Consider the following 17,509-nt stretch of genomic DNA (forward strand, 5'->3'; position numbering starts at 1 on the left):
TTGCTCTCTACATTAGTTAAAGTCTGAGGGGATTAGTACTATGAAGAAGAGTAATCCTCCTGTGGTTGTGTCCAGCATATCATTTTAGTGCCCTAATCTCAACCAGCCACAGAGGGAGATTAGAGTAAGAGAGGAGACAAAACTCCACAGGACTGCATGTCTTTAGTGGAATGAGAGAAAAAGTCAGAGCTGTGACACAAGTCTGGGGGGGGCAGCTTTATTCCCATTAACTGGGTTATTCATAGAGTTATCATTAAACATTAACGATGTCATGTTAAACCCTCATCTACAGTCTCAGGACTGCTCACTTAAACGCAACAGGGTGATTTATTCACATTCTTTTCTACAGTTACAGAAGCTGATCATATCTGCACATAAACCAAGGAGCCAGACACACATTAGCCTAGCTTAGTATAAAAACTGTAAGAGGGTGGACACAAGCCTGGTTCTGTCCCCCAGCATCTAAAACTGAACTGACTCATGTTATTTTGTCTGATGTTTGATCAGGACACTTAAAATTAATTAACCTGAAGTTACACAGCGATTATCAGTCATGTTCAGGAGGTTTTATCATAAAACTCACATTTGGATGTTCGGTGGCAGCATTTTCTACTGAGAGAGAAGAAGAGCAATCAGGACAATGACTTGAGCTGTGCCTGAATCCTGAAAGCACACCTGACTCAGCGTTTGTCCACACGCTGACAGGTGCAGCCAATCAGGACCATTAAGACAGTGAAGCCACCTACAGTCCTACAGGACTTCATTTCAATATTTGATGCTGATGTCAGAGTTCGAGTGATGTTTGTTTTATGTGTTTTTGACAAACAGACAGTAAGGAAGACCACAGGTGTGTGACACCATGCAAACAAACAGGCTCTGTTTCATCTGATAACTGGTTGGAAGGAGGTCATGTTGGGTCGGTTTGACTCCTGGAGACGATGTAGTGGACTGTTGGCTCATTTTGGGCCTGGATGCTAGTTCAACTCTGATGGTCAGTCCTCACTGTCAAAGTTAATATGAACCCAAATATGTCAGGACTGAACTGTGTGTCCATGACTTCCAGATGAATTCAATGCTCAGATAAAGGGTTATTCTTACAGCATGTTGTGAACCCAGCTGACTGAAAGAGGCAGAATAAGAGAAACCTCAGGGTTAATATGTGATATGTTCAACTTCCACGGCGTGTCCTCTAACTCATCGCTCTCCCTTTGGATCTAAAACTCTGATTAAACTCCCAAACGTTCCTGTTCATGTGGTGGCTGGATTGACTTTTCTCAGACATGTTGGACTGTAACAATCAGGATTTATCAGAAAGAATCGATAGTGATAGTAATAGTGAGGGAAAAGTTTGTCCTTTAATGTGTTGCAGCCCTCACAACTTTCACTCTAGAGGCATAATTCTTTTAAATCAAATGTATTTGATGTCTTGTCTCCCACAGTAAGCCAACAGTTTTTGAAAGAGAAGCCTCCCGTAGATCGATGCAAACAGAGAGCAGGATCCTCACAGAAAACCAGAAGTTTTAAACTAGTCCATATACTTCAGAGATGTGTGCAGGACGCCCTGTGGGGCTCATGGTTGTGACACTGTGTCATTAAATGTTGTGCTTTTCACTAAATGGGAGCAGCTTGAGACAAAGTTTTAGTGGATTTCGGTCTATTTGTAAAGGTGTTTTGGGTGGTCTGCTGGTCTTTAACCAAGGAAACCTCAAGCGCTCCTCAGAACTCACAGCTAATAATGAAGTCCGGTTCAGATTCATGTGACGATCTGCTTACTACTCAGGGATGATTCTGATGTTAGAAAACAAGAATCTGATCACCATTGATACACTCGTGTAATTGAGGTCTACATAATCTAAAGTGAAAAAGTTAAATCTGCACAGGGAACAATCATTAAAGTGTCCATCAGCTGATGGACACTTTAATGAGTGCCGAGAACACTTCAAGGACCATAAAAACGTGAGGGTTGCAGAGAAGACAACATGGCAGCTGGGTGTTAGGCCACAATGTTTATTCAGTAGTGTTGTTTCAACTTATAGGTACAATACTGTCAGCTTTGTAAGACTAAAAAAGTTACACTCATCCACCTCTCCAGCACATGCTCACCCGGGCAGGAACATGTCCACATGTAGGCACTTTGAAGGTTTCAAACATTGGTGAATATACATTTATATATATTTATATATCTTTTCATACACTAGTAAGCAACTGGACTCAAAGGTCAGGTGTCTAACAAAGGAAACTAAGGAACAACAGGATGTGGCCACAATGGGGAGGGGAGCAGAAACTCTGAGTCTTTGGGTTTCAGTTCAGTACACCAGGGAGAGCGGGGCTGACCGCAGGTGTTTACCTCATGTTACTGTACAGCTGAACTAGGAGTGACCACAGATGTGACGGTAAACGGCAAATCCATATCATGTGATGTCACTGCGTGGACACCCAGCAGTCGCTCTGTGGGGGCATTTTAAACAAGAGAAGCCTGAAAGAGTCTGTAAGGGGGGGGTCTGACGACTCAAACGCTCTGCATGGGAGCGCTGAGAAACAGGGGTCAGGACTTATGGGGAAACAGAGGGAGGGTGACAGGAGGAGGCGGCCATGGATCAAACAACCTGAAGAGGAAACACAAAGCTGCAGGACAGCAGCGACCGTCCAACGACAGGAAATAAGAAGATCAGCGAGACGTGAAACAGAAGCTGTGATGGTTGAGTTCTGACACATTTTTATCTCTCAAAGAAAATCAGCCAACAGAAGAAAGGCTCAACTGAGAAGAGAGCAAATGGATAACTGATGTGAAAACAATCCTCAGTAACCTGAAGGGAGAACATTTACCTCAACAGAGTTAATATGAAGACCAAAGGCATGTATGTAACACCATAAGATAAATTAACAGACATGAGGACAAATAAAAAGGTTTTTACTGAATAACTCTTTACAGGTCACACACTGCGACAGTTAAACGCAGTCAGTGACTGAAAGCAGCTTTAATGTTTCACTAACTGTTTAATCCAAAAACAGGAGGAAAAGATCTTCATCACAATTCTCTATGCAAATACTTTCCTTTGAGATATTTTACTGAAATCAACATGTGTCTGGGATGGACTGCGTGTCACAGCCGCTTGCCAGGTGTTGATAAGGTGACGGGAGGGCGGGACTTTATGCATAAAACTCCTTGGTTGGGGCCTTCTGATAGGCTGTGCCAGAGGGTTTCCTTTCTCCCAGGTCGTAGCTGCCCTCGTCCTTCTTCCTCATGCGGTAAACCAGCAGGAGGATGAGGAAGATGGCGAACAGGAAGCCGATCACGCCGCCTGCAATAACAGCTGAGAAAGGCAGACACTGTGAGTGATTAAAGTTCAAACTGTGTGTCGGTTACACAACCGTTTATTTCCACAGCTGCCGTACAAATGTCACGAAACCAAACTACTGTCTGCCTGAAATGGTGAAATGTGCTGAAATAATGATGCTGAAACACATCAGTTTGTCTCATGAGACTGACTCACTTCACCTCCTCTGACATGTTTCACAGGCAGTTAGTGGGAGGTTACAACGTCAGTCTGTGATTGGAGCAGAGTCATGTGGACCCGAGTGTGATTGGTTCAACAGGGTTTACACTGAGTTCCAATCAGCGACCAGCGGGGGGCTGTAAAAGAAGATCCGGGTCGGGTTGGGGAAGGAAAGTGTCCCACAAAGAGGGCTGGGTAGCAATCAACAATACCGATACCTTCACTTCAATACTGGTTCCTGAGCGATACTTTTTTCGATACCAATTTTATAATATCAATTCTAACAAAAAGGAAATTAAATGAGACATAACAGTCCAAATCTTCAGTTTTATTTTTCAGCTCAGTATTTTTCCAGTCCAAGCAGTTCGCTTCCAGAAAAAATTAACAACAAATAACTTCCAGTGCAAAAAGTTCCCACTGAACACCAGATGCCATTTGGACGTTGGTTCTGGTCGGTCCGTCATCGTCTTGATTTAGTCCAGAAATAGACTCTCAGATGAAGCCGAGTCCAGTGGTTCTGAATGATGGCGCTCGGCTCTGTGGCGTCCACACCTGACTGCTGAGAGGAGGATGGCTGCGGTCCGACCTTCTTCCAGTCAAACACGGAGCAACTTTCTGCTCTTAAATTGATTTTGTGCAGGTCAAATAACTCATTAAATCAGTCGTGTTGCTGCCTCAGCAGCGGTGACTTTTTGGCACATGTTGGCATCAGTCCTGATGAAATGGAGCCAGGCTTCAGACCTCGGTGCCGTTGTTTAACCGGTTCTACACACACCTACAGTTCCTACAGTTCCACCTACAGATGCAGGTGAACCCGTCTGTGGGCGGAACCACATGTTCCTGCAAAGTGGAACGTTCATACAGCCAATAGAGGGCAGCGCAATCAGTTATTGATCACGTGATTTATCTCTGGGGACCGAAACTTGGCACCGACAGATGAGGCGTGTTTTGATACTCGGTGCCTTAAAAGAACCGAAGCTCAGTACCAACCCTACCCACAAACAGCCAAAACTGGACCCGATCCAGAACCAAACAGCCTCCGTGTCCCAGACACACGACTGCGGACCCGATCCAGAACCAAACCGCCTCCGTGTCCCAGACACACGACTGCGGACCGATCCAGAACCAAAGAGCCTCCGTGTTCCAGAGACACGACTGCGGACCCGATCCAGAACCAAACCGCCTCCGTGTCCCAGACACACGACTGCGGACCGATCCAGAACCAAACCGCCTCCGTGTCCCAGACACACGACTGCGGACCGATCCAGAACCAAAGAGCCTCCGTGTTCCAGAGACACGACTGCGGACCCGATCCAGAACCAAACCGCCTCCGTGTCCCAGACACACGACTGCGGACCGATCCAGAACCAAAGAGCCTCCGTGTTCCAGACACACGACTGCGGACCCGATCCAGAACCAAACCGCCTCCGTGTCCCAGACACACACGACTGCGGACCCGATCCAGAACCAAACCGCCTCCGTGTCCCAGACACACGACTGCGGACCGATCCAGAACCAAAGAGCCTCCGTGTTCCAGACACACGACTGCGGACCCGATCCAGAACCAAACCGCCTCCGTGTCCCAGACACACGACTGCGGACCCGATCCAGAACCAAACCGCCTCCGTGTCCCAGACACACGACTGCGGACCCGATCCAGAACCAAACCGCCTCTGTGTCCCAGACACACGTCAAGGTCACATTGAAAGAGAAATGTTGGATATTTGAACTCAGAGGAAGGAGAGAAACCATCTCAGCAGCTCTGAAACAAGTAGAGTCATCTGTAGGAACCAGAGGACGGTCCAATAGAGGCAGAACTACGGTGCAGTGAAAAGGACAGAATTGACACTGCAGTTAAACCAACTCTCCGCTGAAGCCAGCTAAAGATCTGGGGGCTGTAGCTCAGGAGGATGAGCAAATTGCCTTGTTGTGTAAAACCATTTTGAGTGTTGAGTCAAACGTACTAAGAAGGGTCCATTTACCCTTTATCAATCAGAGACTGGTGCCGGTAACAGTTTAACTGGTGACCCTCAGCATGCTGGATCAGCTGGTCTCTAACACTAAACAATCAGCTGATGGGGTCAAACAGGTGAAGGTCAGCTAACTGTTCACCGGGTTAATGACCATCTACTGTAGAAGGTTGTTGGTTTAATGCTCCCAAACTGCCAGCTGATTGGTCAGATCAGCAGGAGGCTTCAGCAACAAGTGAACCTCCTGTGACTCTCCAGCTCCTTGTGGTTCAAACTGACTTCAATTGAAGTGTCTTCGGTTCCTTTAAAATGAGCTTTTAGCTATTGAGAGTTCATACCTTCATCCGGTAAAACTGAGTCCTGACTCAGGTGCTGACAGTTCAACTCTTTGTGGAGGACAGCAGGACAACAGGGACACCTAAATTAAATTCCTCTTTCAATACTGCTTCTATGAGCTTCTGTATAGCTTCTTAATGTGTTTAGAGTCTGTGCTTCTGCGACAGTCTGCCCTCTGCTCCACTTCACCTTTCCACAAGTTGACCGTTCCTGCAGGGAAAACCCAGCTGCTCAGCGCCGAGGAGCAGTAACTTAATGCAGACAGAATATATGAAGAGAAGATTATGGGCAATCATTTTCTTACAAGTCATGCAGGAATGGAGAGGAATGGTTCTAATCTGGAGAAGAAGATGGAGGATGGGAATCTTCTGGCTTGATCCAAAGACTTTGTTCTAATACTCCAAAAAATACCATGAAAAGCTTAACTGAGCCAGTCAGCAGAAGAGATGTTTCAGTCTGTCCTGATTTCATTCTACAGACTCCTGACAGCAGAGGAAAGCGATGAGTCAGGTCACTTTTTATCGACCCTCTTTTACGTCACCAAGGAGAACATCAGGCCTGGAACATCCTCATTGATTTGACCCTGCGACCTCCCACCGCGGGAACAACATGATTATTTCAGCGCATTGTTTTCAGGTTCAGATTGAAGACTTTCAGGAAGCCATCAGTGAAAATTCAGCTGTTTATTGAAATATAGCAACATGTAATGTGATGAAATAAACTCTCCTTCTAACCGACAGAAACGTGTGATCTGTGTTCATTCTGAACAAAAAGTGAGAGTAGATGATGTATTACAGTCCAACACTGACCTGCCAACACCTCAGTCCTCTGGAAGAGGTTTTCGGTGCGGACCTCGATGGGCTCCTGAGGCGATCCAGGGGAACCGGTCGTACTGGTCATCTGGTTCCTCTGCAGGTCCTCTGTGACTGGAACTGGTGCCTGGGTGAGAAGAGCAGGGTTAGGGGGTGAGGAGGGTCATCGTGGTTCAGTTAGCATACAGACAGGAAACAGATTGTTCTGTTAAGAGAGGATCTGCCTGCTAAAATCAGTTCATTCATTGGAGTATTTTGGTGCAGTGATCCTGCTGAGTCTGAGCTGGTGACCGATGACCTCATAGCATCCCGCCAATCACAGGTTCTGTCTGCTGTGTTCACAGGCAGCTGAGGAGCCGCCGCTGGCCTGATCCCACCTTTTATTCTCCTTCCTTCTTCTGCCGATCATGGTCTGACTCTGACGAAGCAAATATGTGGACTTCACTGCTGCTTTAAGAGGAATAACTTGGTGTCAGTGGTGTACTCGGCATTGGGATCTGGTCTAAAGTGGAACCTGGCCTGTGAAACTTTTAGGGGCTGGACAGAAAAAAAAATGGAACTAATACAGATTTGCTCAAGAGATTAGTGTGAAGAAAAGAAGGCAAAGCAAACTGAGCCGGGGTCTCTATGTCTAGGAAAGGAAGCAGAGCATCTGGAGTGTAGATGTGCCAATGCTAACAGTTTTTTCCAATAACATTAGAGCAGAGCGCAAAGAAGCTAAATGGAACTGAGCCATTGTTTATGACTGAAGGAGCTGTGGAAGCAGGAGGAAAGATGAATGGAACGATGCCAGGTGGGCTTGACTGAGGGGCTGAGAGCCTGCCTACTAATCCCAAACAGATGTGGCGTCCAGTGAGAACAGCAGGAATGTAACACACAAGATGGCCACAGCCTGAGTGATTATGTCTCACACAGATGTAATCCTGCTTCAGCTGGAGCGGGTCAGAAACTGAGTGCTGATCTACGGCCTCCTGCAGCGAGCTGATGGCAGATTAAGTGATGGCCAGCAAGGCTTTCTGATTGGTCTGGATATTCATCAATCAGCCAGCAGTGCCATTCACACAGAGATGGTGTCAACCCGCCACAAAGAGGCCCTCGTTACACCGCTGTTGCTCTATCAAACTGACCAATCAGAGGGTCGTGATGTGGGAGCAGAGCAGTGACGTCAGAATCAGTGGCCTGAGCAGGGTGCTCCACTCAAACACATGGCGGTTCCTTCCTGTCACCTCAGCGAGTATCAGCCCCGATGACTGAAGCTGCTCTGAATGGAACCCATGAGCTCATGTTTCAGAACATTTCCACACAACTTGGTAAACACGAGAAGATGGCGTTACATGAACAGATGTTTTAACCACGGTAAACATGACCGTTGGCATCAGAGAAGCTTTTAGAGACAGATATGGTTCTGCTCTCTGGAAAAATACAGACACAAAAGACCCCACAGCACAAAGGCGAGCAGAGCCCCACCTAGAGCGATCGGGAGGCCCCCAGCTCACTTACTGATGGCCAAGTTTCATCAGCTCTTACCTCGGTTCTGAAAGGTTTCCTGGGCAGGCTGTCTCTGGGCTTTCCTCTGACCGTAGCCGTGTCCATCCTGGGGGTGAAGGCTTTGGTGGAGTCCTGGGTGGGCTGAGCTGCATTTGGCTCAACATAAACAGTCACCGTTTCCTCCACCACTTCCTCGCCTCCACCTGCGGGGGGAGCAGAATCGCTCAGTTCAGTCATGGACAGAACAGCGTGGGGCCGGGTATCACTACTGATATTCTGAATTGATTAAATTCCATTTCAAAAGGATGCCATTAGATTTGATTACCAATTTGATTCCATATCGATTCAAATGATGCAGTTTTTGTTCAAATCTGGCTTAGCTTATAAGAGAGGTTTTCATCAAAAGATTATTATAAAATACCATTTTTGGTCAGGTACATTATTAAAAGTGAAACGTCAAACTCGATCGGGTTACTTCCTACATGCTGCCTCACATCAGCCGTCTGATGTGAGGCAGCTGCTGCTTCCGGCTGGTTTCCCTCCTCACAGGCTGGGCTGGGTCTGCATGAATCTCATTCATTCACATGAGTAATCATGCAAGATTACATGAGATTCCTCAATCACATGATGCCAAAAATGGAATATGATAAAAAACAGTTTAGGGGTGTTCTTAATTGATATTGAATTTTTCAAATGAAATCAGATTTTTTTTAACATCGCCCTAAACTATATGTAATCATGTGTCTGTAAAGAGTGACAGGCTCTACTCTATTTTTCCCATTTCATGCAGATGTTTTCTTCATTGTTTCCACTTTGAATCTGCTGTAGTTTCAGAGCAGCAGTGATCAGGTGCTCAGTCACTTCTGGAAGGATTTTATTCTTCCGAGCAGACCACTGAATGAGGTTTATGAAGAATAACAGAGCAGCTCATAAAAAGCTGTGCAGTCTGACTGATGAGTTGTTCTAATTCGACTGGAGTGAGACCAGGAGAGAAAAGACTATAAGGAGATAAAGACAGAAAACAAAGAGCTTTCTAAATAACTTGTAGTGAGTGTGTACCTGAGCCAGACCCTGAGTTAAAGTCATCATCGTCTTCAGGGTAGTAACCTCCTGAGCCGGGGTCATCCAGGTACAAGTCATCCGCCTGAGAGGAAGTCTTAGCTGCTTCTGCTATCTGCAAACCGACCAGATAACAGCCACCGTTATTACACTACAGTCACAGCACAAGTTTAGGGTTTAATGATGTTCCTTTAACAAACACTCAGTGTCTCCACAACGATATGTTCCTGTTTCACACTTCTATCTGTGTTCTGTACGGAGGCGTCTTAAACACATCTGCACTCCGTCTACCGGCCTCATGAACCTACTGTACAGATGTGCTGTGAGTTGGCAGATGTGTCTGTAGGAAACTTTGATCATTCTCTTGTTTGTGATAAAAATCACTACTTCAACTTATCACTGCTTTCTTCTTTTTAAACTTCTTTCACATATGTAGGGATGGGTATAAATCAAAATTTTTCGATACCGGTACCAATACCGATACCTTCACTTCAATACTGTTTCCTGAGCGATACTTTTTTCAAAACCAATTTTATAATATCAATTCTAACAAAAAGGAAATGAAATGAGACATAACAGTACAAATCTTCAGTTTTTTGAAGAGTCTGGGCTCATATGTTGGCGCTCAGATGTTGGAGCTCAGATGTTGGAGCTCAGATGTTGGAGCTCAGATGTTGGAGCTCAGATGTTGGAGCTCAGATGTTGGAGCTCAGATGTTGGAGCTCAGATGTTGGCGCTCAGATGTTGGAGCTCAGATGTTGGAGCTCAGATGTTGGAGCTCAGATGTTGGGGCTCATATGTTGGAGCTCATATGTTGGAGCTCAGATGTTGGGGCTCATATGTTGGAGCTCAGATGTTGGACCTCATATGTTGGACCTCATATGTTGGACCTCATATGTTGGACCTCATATGTTGGACCTCATATGTTGGACCTCATATGTTGGACCTCATATGGTGGAGCTCAGATGTTGGACCTCATATGTTGGACCTCATATGTTGGACCTCATATGTTGGACCTCATATGTTGGACCTCATATGTTGGACCTCATATGGTGGAGCTCAGATGTTGGAGCTCATATGTTGGACCTCATATGTTGGACCTCATATGTTGGACCTCATATGTTGGACCTCATATGGTGGAGCTCAGATGTTGGAGCTCAGATGTTGGACCTCATATGTTGGACCTCATATGGTGGAGCTCAGATGTTGGAGCTCAGATGTTGGAGCTCAAATGTTGGAGCTCAGATGTTGGACCTCATATGTTGGACCTCATATGGTGGAGCTCAGATGTTGGAGCTCAGATGTTGGACCTCATATGTTGGACCTCATATGGTGGAGCTCAGATGTTGGAGCTCAGATGTTGGACCTCATATGTTGGACCTCATATGTTGGACCTCATATGGTGGAGCTCAGATGTTGGAGCTCAGATGTTGGACCTCATATGTTGGACCTCATATGGTGGAGCTCAGATGTTGGAGCTCAGATGTTGGACCTCATATGTTGGACCTCATATGTTGGACCTCATATGGTGGAGCTCAGATGTTGGAGCTCATATGTTGGACCTCATATGTTGGACCTCATATGTTGGACCTCATATGGTGGAGCTCAGATGTTGGAGCTCAGATGTTGGACCTCATATGTTGGACCTCATATGTTGGACCTCATATGGTGGAGCTCAGATGTTGGAGCTCAGATGTTGGAGCTCAAATGTTGGAGCTCAGATGTTGGAGCTCAGATGTTGGAGCTCAGATGTTGACCTCATAAGTGACCTCAAGCCGTCACTGCGTGTGTGTGCGTGTGTGTGTGTGTGTGTGTCTGTGTATGTGTGTGCGTGTGTGTGTGTCTGTGTGTGCGTGTGTGTGTGTGCGTGTGTGTGTGTGTGTGTGTCTGTGTGTGTGTGTGTGCGTGTGTGTGTGTCTGTGTGTGTGTGTGTGTGTGTGTGTGCGTGTGTGTGTGTCTGTGTATGTGTGTGTGTGTGTGTGTGTCTGTGTGTGTGTCTGTGTATGTGTGTGCGTGTGTGTGTGTCTGTGTGTGCGTGTGTGTGTGTGCGTGTGTGTGTGTGTGTGCGTGTGTGTGTGTCTGTGTGCGTGTGTGTGTGTCTGTGTGTATGCGTGTGTGTGTGTGTGTGTGTGTGTGTGTGTCTGTGTATGTGTGTGCGTGTGTGTGTGTCTGTGTGTGCGTGTGTGTGTGTGCGTGTGTGTGTGTGTGTGTGTCTGTGTGTGTGTGTGTGCGTGTGTGTGTGTCTGTGTGTGTGTGTGTGTGTGTGTGTGCGTGTGTGTGTGTCTGTGTATGTGTGTGTGTGTGTGTGTGTCTGTGTGTGCGTGTGTGTGTGTGCGTGTGTGTGTGTGTGTGTGTGCGTGTGTGTGTGTGCGTGTGTGTGTGTGTGTGTGTGTGTGTGCGTGTGTGTGTGTCTGTGTGTGCGTGTGTGTGTGTGCGTGTGTGTGTGTGTGTGTGTGTGCGTGTGTGTGTGTCTGTGTATGTGTGTGTGTGCGTGTGTGTGTGTGTGTGCGTGTGTGTGTGTCTGTGTGTCTGTGTGTGTGTCTGTGTGTGTGTGTGTGTGTGTGTGCATGTGACAATGCACACAGAGGAAATCAGAAAGAGAGCATTGTGCTCTGGAGCTGAAATTTATAGAAAGAGCTTACAATTTTTCTTACTGTAACTGAACAGCAGCAGACCTTCGACACCCTAACCCTAACCCACCCTCACACCACAACATGTCAGCTCTAAATAAACTGCAAAATCAGACGTCTCAGACTCTCTTTAACAGGCTCCCCTCTCCACGCCTCTTTTACCACCTCTCGGCCTCTGAAAGGGACCCCCCCACCAAACAACCTCAGCACGTCGCTGTGTTCAGCTCAGATTCAGATGGTCTCCTGTTCCAAAACAAACGGACTCAGAGAGGCACACAGCACATTCCACAGGGCTGAAACCTCCATGAGGGAGCAGTAGGGGTTTCCAGCTCAGCCTTCCAGGGGCTTCTATGTCACACTGAGCTTTCCTCTTGTGATAAATCCACAAAACCATCAGACTGATACACAACAGCTCCAAAACCATTATTGTGAGTCCATCCCTCACACCACCAGCTGAAATGTGTGTTAATGTGTCACAAAAAATAGTCCCAACAAAACGTTTAGCTCTCTCTGAGAGCTGGCGTGTAAAAAAATGACAGATTTATGAGCAGATTAAGAGCAAACCGGTTTAAAGTGAGAGATCTGAACCGTCAATAGTAATGGATCTTATAATCAATAATGCCAATCAGCAACATTCAAGATCACTAAACAGCAGAAGATTAGTCCCCCTGCCCACATCCAGAGGAAACATGTGACACCTCTCACTTCCTGTCAGACTTCCTGTCAGTGATGGATCTGCTGCTGATGAAGAGTATGCTCTTCATCCTCACCTGCTGGGTTTGAATTTCAGCCTCTGGAGGGTTAGCGTTTGTGGGTTCATTCTGAGAGGGTGAAACGCTGTTTCTGTTCCCAGGAGGAGGAATCCTCATGCCTCTGGTGAACCTAACACTGATGTCTAAGTCTGTCTTAAAAGGGTTTTAAACGGGTAAACTAACTCGCACCACCTACCAGGTAACAAACCTGTAACCATGACAACATGAAGGAATGACATCACTTTGTGTGCTGCAGCTGTGTTGGACCACAGTTTCCGACATAATCAGACTACTTTATGATTTCTGACTCGGAGTGAGCTGCCAGCTGTCTGACAGACGCTTTAATCCAGAATTACAGTCAGTAAACCTGTATCTGAGAAGATAAACTGAGCTGTGATCACCCTTTCAGCCCCGACTGCAGCATCCTCAGAGGAAATCACAGAGAGCACTTCAAAGTGTTTTGTTCCCACTGATCGGAGCTGATAAAAACCACTGCAGGGTCATGTGAAGCAGGACTGAAAGCAGATTAAACACCTCAGAGCCAGATGTTTAAAGGTCTATGTTACCACTGTGAAAAGGTCATGAGATGGAGGAACCTTCGGTTTGTTCACCTCGGTGTTCTATGAGCTGTAAAGACTTTGGTGTGTTTCCACCAGCAACACAAAGTCTAAACTTAGAGTTTAGAACCAAATACCTGCTGATTATTAAATGTTAGCATGAACGCAGAAGCTCATCATTGTGCACCTGCTTGCTCTCACCTTTACCTGCGTCTCAGTGGGAAGGGACGACCTCCAACACAAAGCTTGTTTCAGATCCTCTCACAGCTGCAGCTTCAGTCACATCCTTCAGACTTCACTGAGGCAGCCCTGCTCCCGTTACAGTGAAGCTCCTCACTGGGCGCTCAGAGGGGAACAACATGGAGCCCATGTGGCTTCAACATGGCCTCACTCAGTGAATACCTCAGAGCTGTGGTATCCAGACTCAAGGAGACCAACTGTTTTTCAGCTCATGAAAAAGCTGTGCAGATTGCCAGGCTGAGCGAGCTCTGCCCTCTTCTCCTCCCTCCTACTTGTCCACCGAGTTGGGAAATTCCTCTGCTCCGTTAAACGGCCTTGGATATGCTCAGGAAAGCCTAGATTCTTTGTTCAGAGTGAAACTTTGAGAGTGAGACTCTGGAAAATGGGCTTTACTTTCCAGTCTTTCCAGTTTTCCAGACACACATGAGGGTTTCACAGAAAAATGTATCTCACTGCAATAACCTGCAAAAACTGGATACCACAAATGAGAAGCTCAAAGCACTCACATGAATCAAAACGAGTTGAGCTTTGAATAAACTGTGAGGGAGAGCCTTCGCTGAGAGCTGAGACAGAGCAGCGTTCATTCGGTTACCAGCTGAAACTAATCAGCTGCAAACCTCACAAACAGCACGAATCTTCAGAGCACCCACCAGTCGCAGGATTGGCTGCTCAGTCCTTGGCTCTGCCAGACCAGGTTAAGGTTCTGTGTGAACAACAACAACACCTGGAAACAACCCATCGACCTTTAACTAGTTTGATCCTGAACTTTCATTTTCAGGTTAATTCAAGTGAGAACGACTGGTTTGAAATTAAATATTTCGTTAGACAATAGGAACAGATGCTTCCTTTACAAATTTCTGAAAGCCACTCTTTCTCTGAGCGTGTTTGTAATCCTGTCCTCGCTCAGAGCAGCTGACAGAAACACAGACTGAAGTCATGTTTCTTCATTTCACCTACAGATGCTGCAGTGAACCTGAACTCAAACGTCAGTCAGCCTGAGTCAGAACTACATGAAACACGTTACCGAGTGTGAAGCTCTTTCACTTGCTGTCAGCCAGCTACTACTCAGACATCCAAACTTTCCACCTACACCAGAGCTCAGAGCTCTGCGGCTAACTTTGCCCATTTCTCACAAGACTTCCTGCTTGTTTCTGCTTCCAGGAACCAGAACCTGATATGTGCAGATGGATTCAGGAGGGCTGAGCAAACCTGAGGATAAAGAGTCTCACTGAGCTCTGATCAGCTGCAGTCAGTCACTGACAGATGGATCAATACTGATCAGCAGCAGCATCATTTTCACAGATTCAAAGATGCTCTTACACATGTATTCGTCCCACAGTACGATGGAGCCAAGTATTCAGGGCACATCTGCCCCCCGACCTCCCCTCCCCCCGACTGTGTCTCAAACACACAGATGAAAGTTAGAGTCTGAGAGCCTCGCACCGTGCACTTTGTTGCTCTCTACACAGTAAGCGGCGCGCTGTGTAGGACACAACAGAAAGCACGGGCTGATCATGGTGTTGTGTGAGAGGACCTTACAACACGGGTCCTTCCTACCGCCACCTAAACACACTGTGGAAGCAGATCAATCACAAAACACCCACTTTAAGTTGCTGATGCTGCTGTTATGACAACAAAGGACAGTGACCTCACACTCATCAGCGACTGTGGCGTTTCTGATCCTTTTTGTCGTCTCACATGACTTGCTTGATGTGGAAATAAAAGACCACAAATGTGGGTTTATATCAAACTTCACACACACATCCAGATGTGGTGGCTGATGTAATGTGGTCAGATCTGCCTCCAGTAACAGACACCAGAGTCCTCCAGGCAGCACTCAACACACATAAAACACAGCTAAACACAAACTGACACACTGAGGTTGTACCTGTGCACACACACAAGCTGCTGGAATGTGTTGCGTTTGAAGCCCATCACTATAATTAGACTGTGTTTGTTCACAGTCTTTGTTCCTGAGCAGCTGTTGAACTGAAACTGTGTAAAAGATGAGCTTGCTCTGTACGCAGCCTCTGATTGGCTGCTCCACCTCTGGTGTGCACAGGGTCCGACATGGAGGAGTCTACTGGACTTTAAACTCAGTGCTCCTAATCTATGAAACAAAGGAGGGTCATTAATCACTGATCATGTGTTGCCTCTGAAAAGGAAGGTAATCAGTCAGAAGAGGTTGGCTCCTTGGTATAATTCACAGCTGCTTTAAAGCAGACTGAAGAAAGCTGGAGAGACAGTGGCGTTCCTCTAATTTAGAAGAGTTTCAATTAGTCTGGAAAGATAGTTTAATAACGTATAAGAAAGTGCAGCAGCTGTAGAAGTATCTTTAGAACCTGATGTGTATTTAGAGCTTCTGCCCAGTTGATCTCTCTGAGCTAACAGCAGCAATAGTCTCTTCTAAACCATCAACTTGTATGTTAGACCCAATCCCAACCAGACTGTTCAAGGAGGTTTTCCCCTTAATCAATACTTCCATATTGGATTTGATCAGTCGGTCTTTGTTGACAGGATATGTACCTCAGACTTTTAAGGTTGCTGTAATTAAACCTTTACTTAAAAAACCTACTCTTGATTCAGAAGTGTTGGCTAATTATCGACCTATATCCAATCTAAGGGTCTAAAGTTCTTGAAAAAAATAGTTTCAGCTCAACTTTGTGATCATTTCCACAGAAATAATCTGAAGAGTTTCAGTCAGGATTCAGAGTGCATCATAGCACAGAAACAGCACTGGTGAAAGTTACCAATGATCTCCTGTTAGCTTCTGATAGCGGACTTGTTTCTTGTCCTGTTGGATCTCAGAGCTGCATTTGATACGATCGATCACAGCATTCTGTTACAGAGACTTGAACATGTTATTGGGATTAAAGGAACTGCATTAGGCTGGTTTCAGTCATATTTATCTGATAGATTCCAGTTTGTTCTTGTAAATGAAGAATCTTCCTCAAACACCAGAGTAAGTCATGGAGTTCCTCAGGGTTCTGTGCTTGGACCGATTCTTTTTACTTTATACATGCTTCCATTAGGTAACATTATCAGACAGCATGGCATAAATTTCCACTGTTATGCTGATGATACTCAGCTGTACTTATCTATGAAACCAGATGAAACCAACAGGTTGGTCAGACTACAAGCCTGTCTTAAAGACATAAAGACCTGGATGACTCAGAACTTTCTGCTTCTAAATTCAGACAAACTGAAGTTGTTCTCTTTGGACCTGAGCGCTTCAGGGAGAAACTGTCCTGTTATATAGTTACTCTAGATGGTATTTCCTTGGCTTCTGGTTCTACAGTGAGGAACCTTGGAGTTATTTGACTTTGACTCACATATAAAAACAGGTTTCTGCCTTCTTTCACCTTCGTAATATCATTAAAATCAGGACCATCCTGTCTCAGGGTGATGCAGAGAAACTGCTCCATGCATCTGTTCCTTCAGGACTGAACTACTGTAATTCCTTATTATTGTTCTGTCCCACAGATTCTCTGAAAAGCCTCCAGCTGATCCAAAACCCTGCAGCCAGAGTTCTGCTGAGATCTAACAGCAGAGATCATGTTTCTCCAGTTTTAGCTTCTCTTCATTGGCTCCCTGTTAAATTCAGAATAGAATCTAAGCTTCTTCTCCTCACATATAAAGCTCTTAATGACCGAGCTCCATCACATCTTAAAGATCTCACAGTTGGATATTTCCCCAACAGAGCACTTTGCTCTCAGGCTGCAGGTTTCCTTGTGGTTCCCAGAGTTTCTAAAAGCAGAATGGGAGGCAGAGCCTTCAGTTATCAGGCCCCTAAAAGCAGAATGGGAGGCAGAGCCTTCAGTTATCAGGCCCCTAAAAGCAGAATGGGAGGCAGAGCCTTCAGTTATCAGGCCCCTAAAAGCAGAATGGGAGGCAGAGCCTTCAGTTATCAGGCCCCTAAAAGCAGAATGGGAGGCAGAGCCTTCAGTTATCAGGCCCCTAAAAGCAGAATAGGAGGCAGAGCCTTCAGTTATCAGGCCCCTAAAAGCAGAATGGGAGGCAGAGCCTTCAGTTATCAGGCCCCTAAAAGCAGAATGGGAGGCAGAGCCTTCAGTTATCAGGCCCCTAAAAGCAGAATGGGAGGCAGAGCCTTCAGTTATCAGGCCCCTAAAAGCAGAATGGGAGGCAGAGCCTTCAGTTATCAGGCCCC

General features: G+C 46.0%; 1 protein-coding gene across 1 annotated transcript in view; it reads right to left on the bottom strand.

Annotated features, from left to right (window-relative positions):
- Window positions 1-1,987: 1,987 nt before the first annotated feature.
- Window positions 1,988-17,509, bottom strand: part of sdc2 (syndecan 2) — a 35,121-nt gene continuing 19,599 nt past the window's right edge. The window contains exons 2-5 of the mRNA XM_072370690.1: window positions 9,163-9,277; window positions 8,143-8,306; window positions 6,613-6,742; window positions 1,988-3,314 (exon numbers count right to left, since the gene is read on the bottom strand). Of these exons, the coding sequence (XP_072226791.1) occupies window positions 3,151-3,314; window positions 6,613-6,742; window positions 8,143-8,306; window positions 9,163-9,277 (573 nt within the window). The 3' untranslated portion in view covers window positions 1,988-3,150. The remainder of the gene's footprint in view (window positions 3,315-6,612; window positions 6,743-8,142; window positions 8,307-9,162; window positions 9,278-17,509) is intronic.

The sequence above is a fragment of the Leuresthes tenuis genome, unplaced genomic scaffold (genome assembly GCF_036924035.1).
Source record: "Leuresthes tenuis unplaced genomic scaffold, fLeuTen1.0.hap1 SCAF_18, whole genome shotgun sequence".
Taxonomy (NCBI): domain Eukaryota; kingdom Metazoa; phylum Chordata; class Actinopteri; order Atheriniformes; family Atherinopsidae; genus Leuresthes; species Leuresthes tenuis.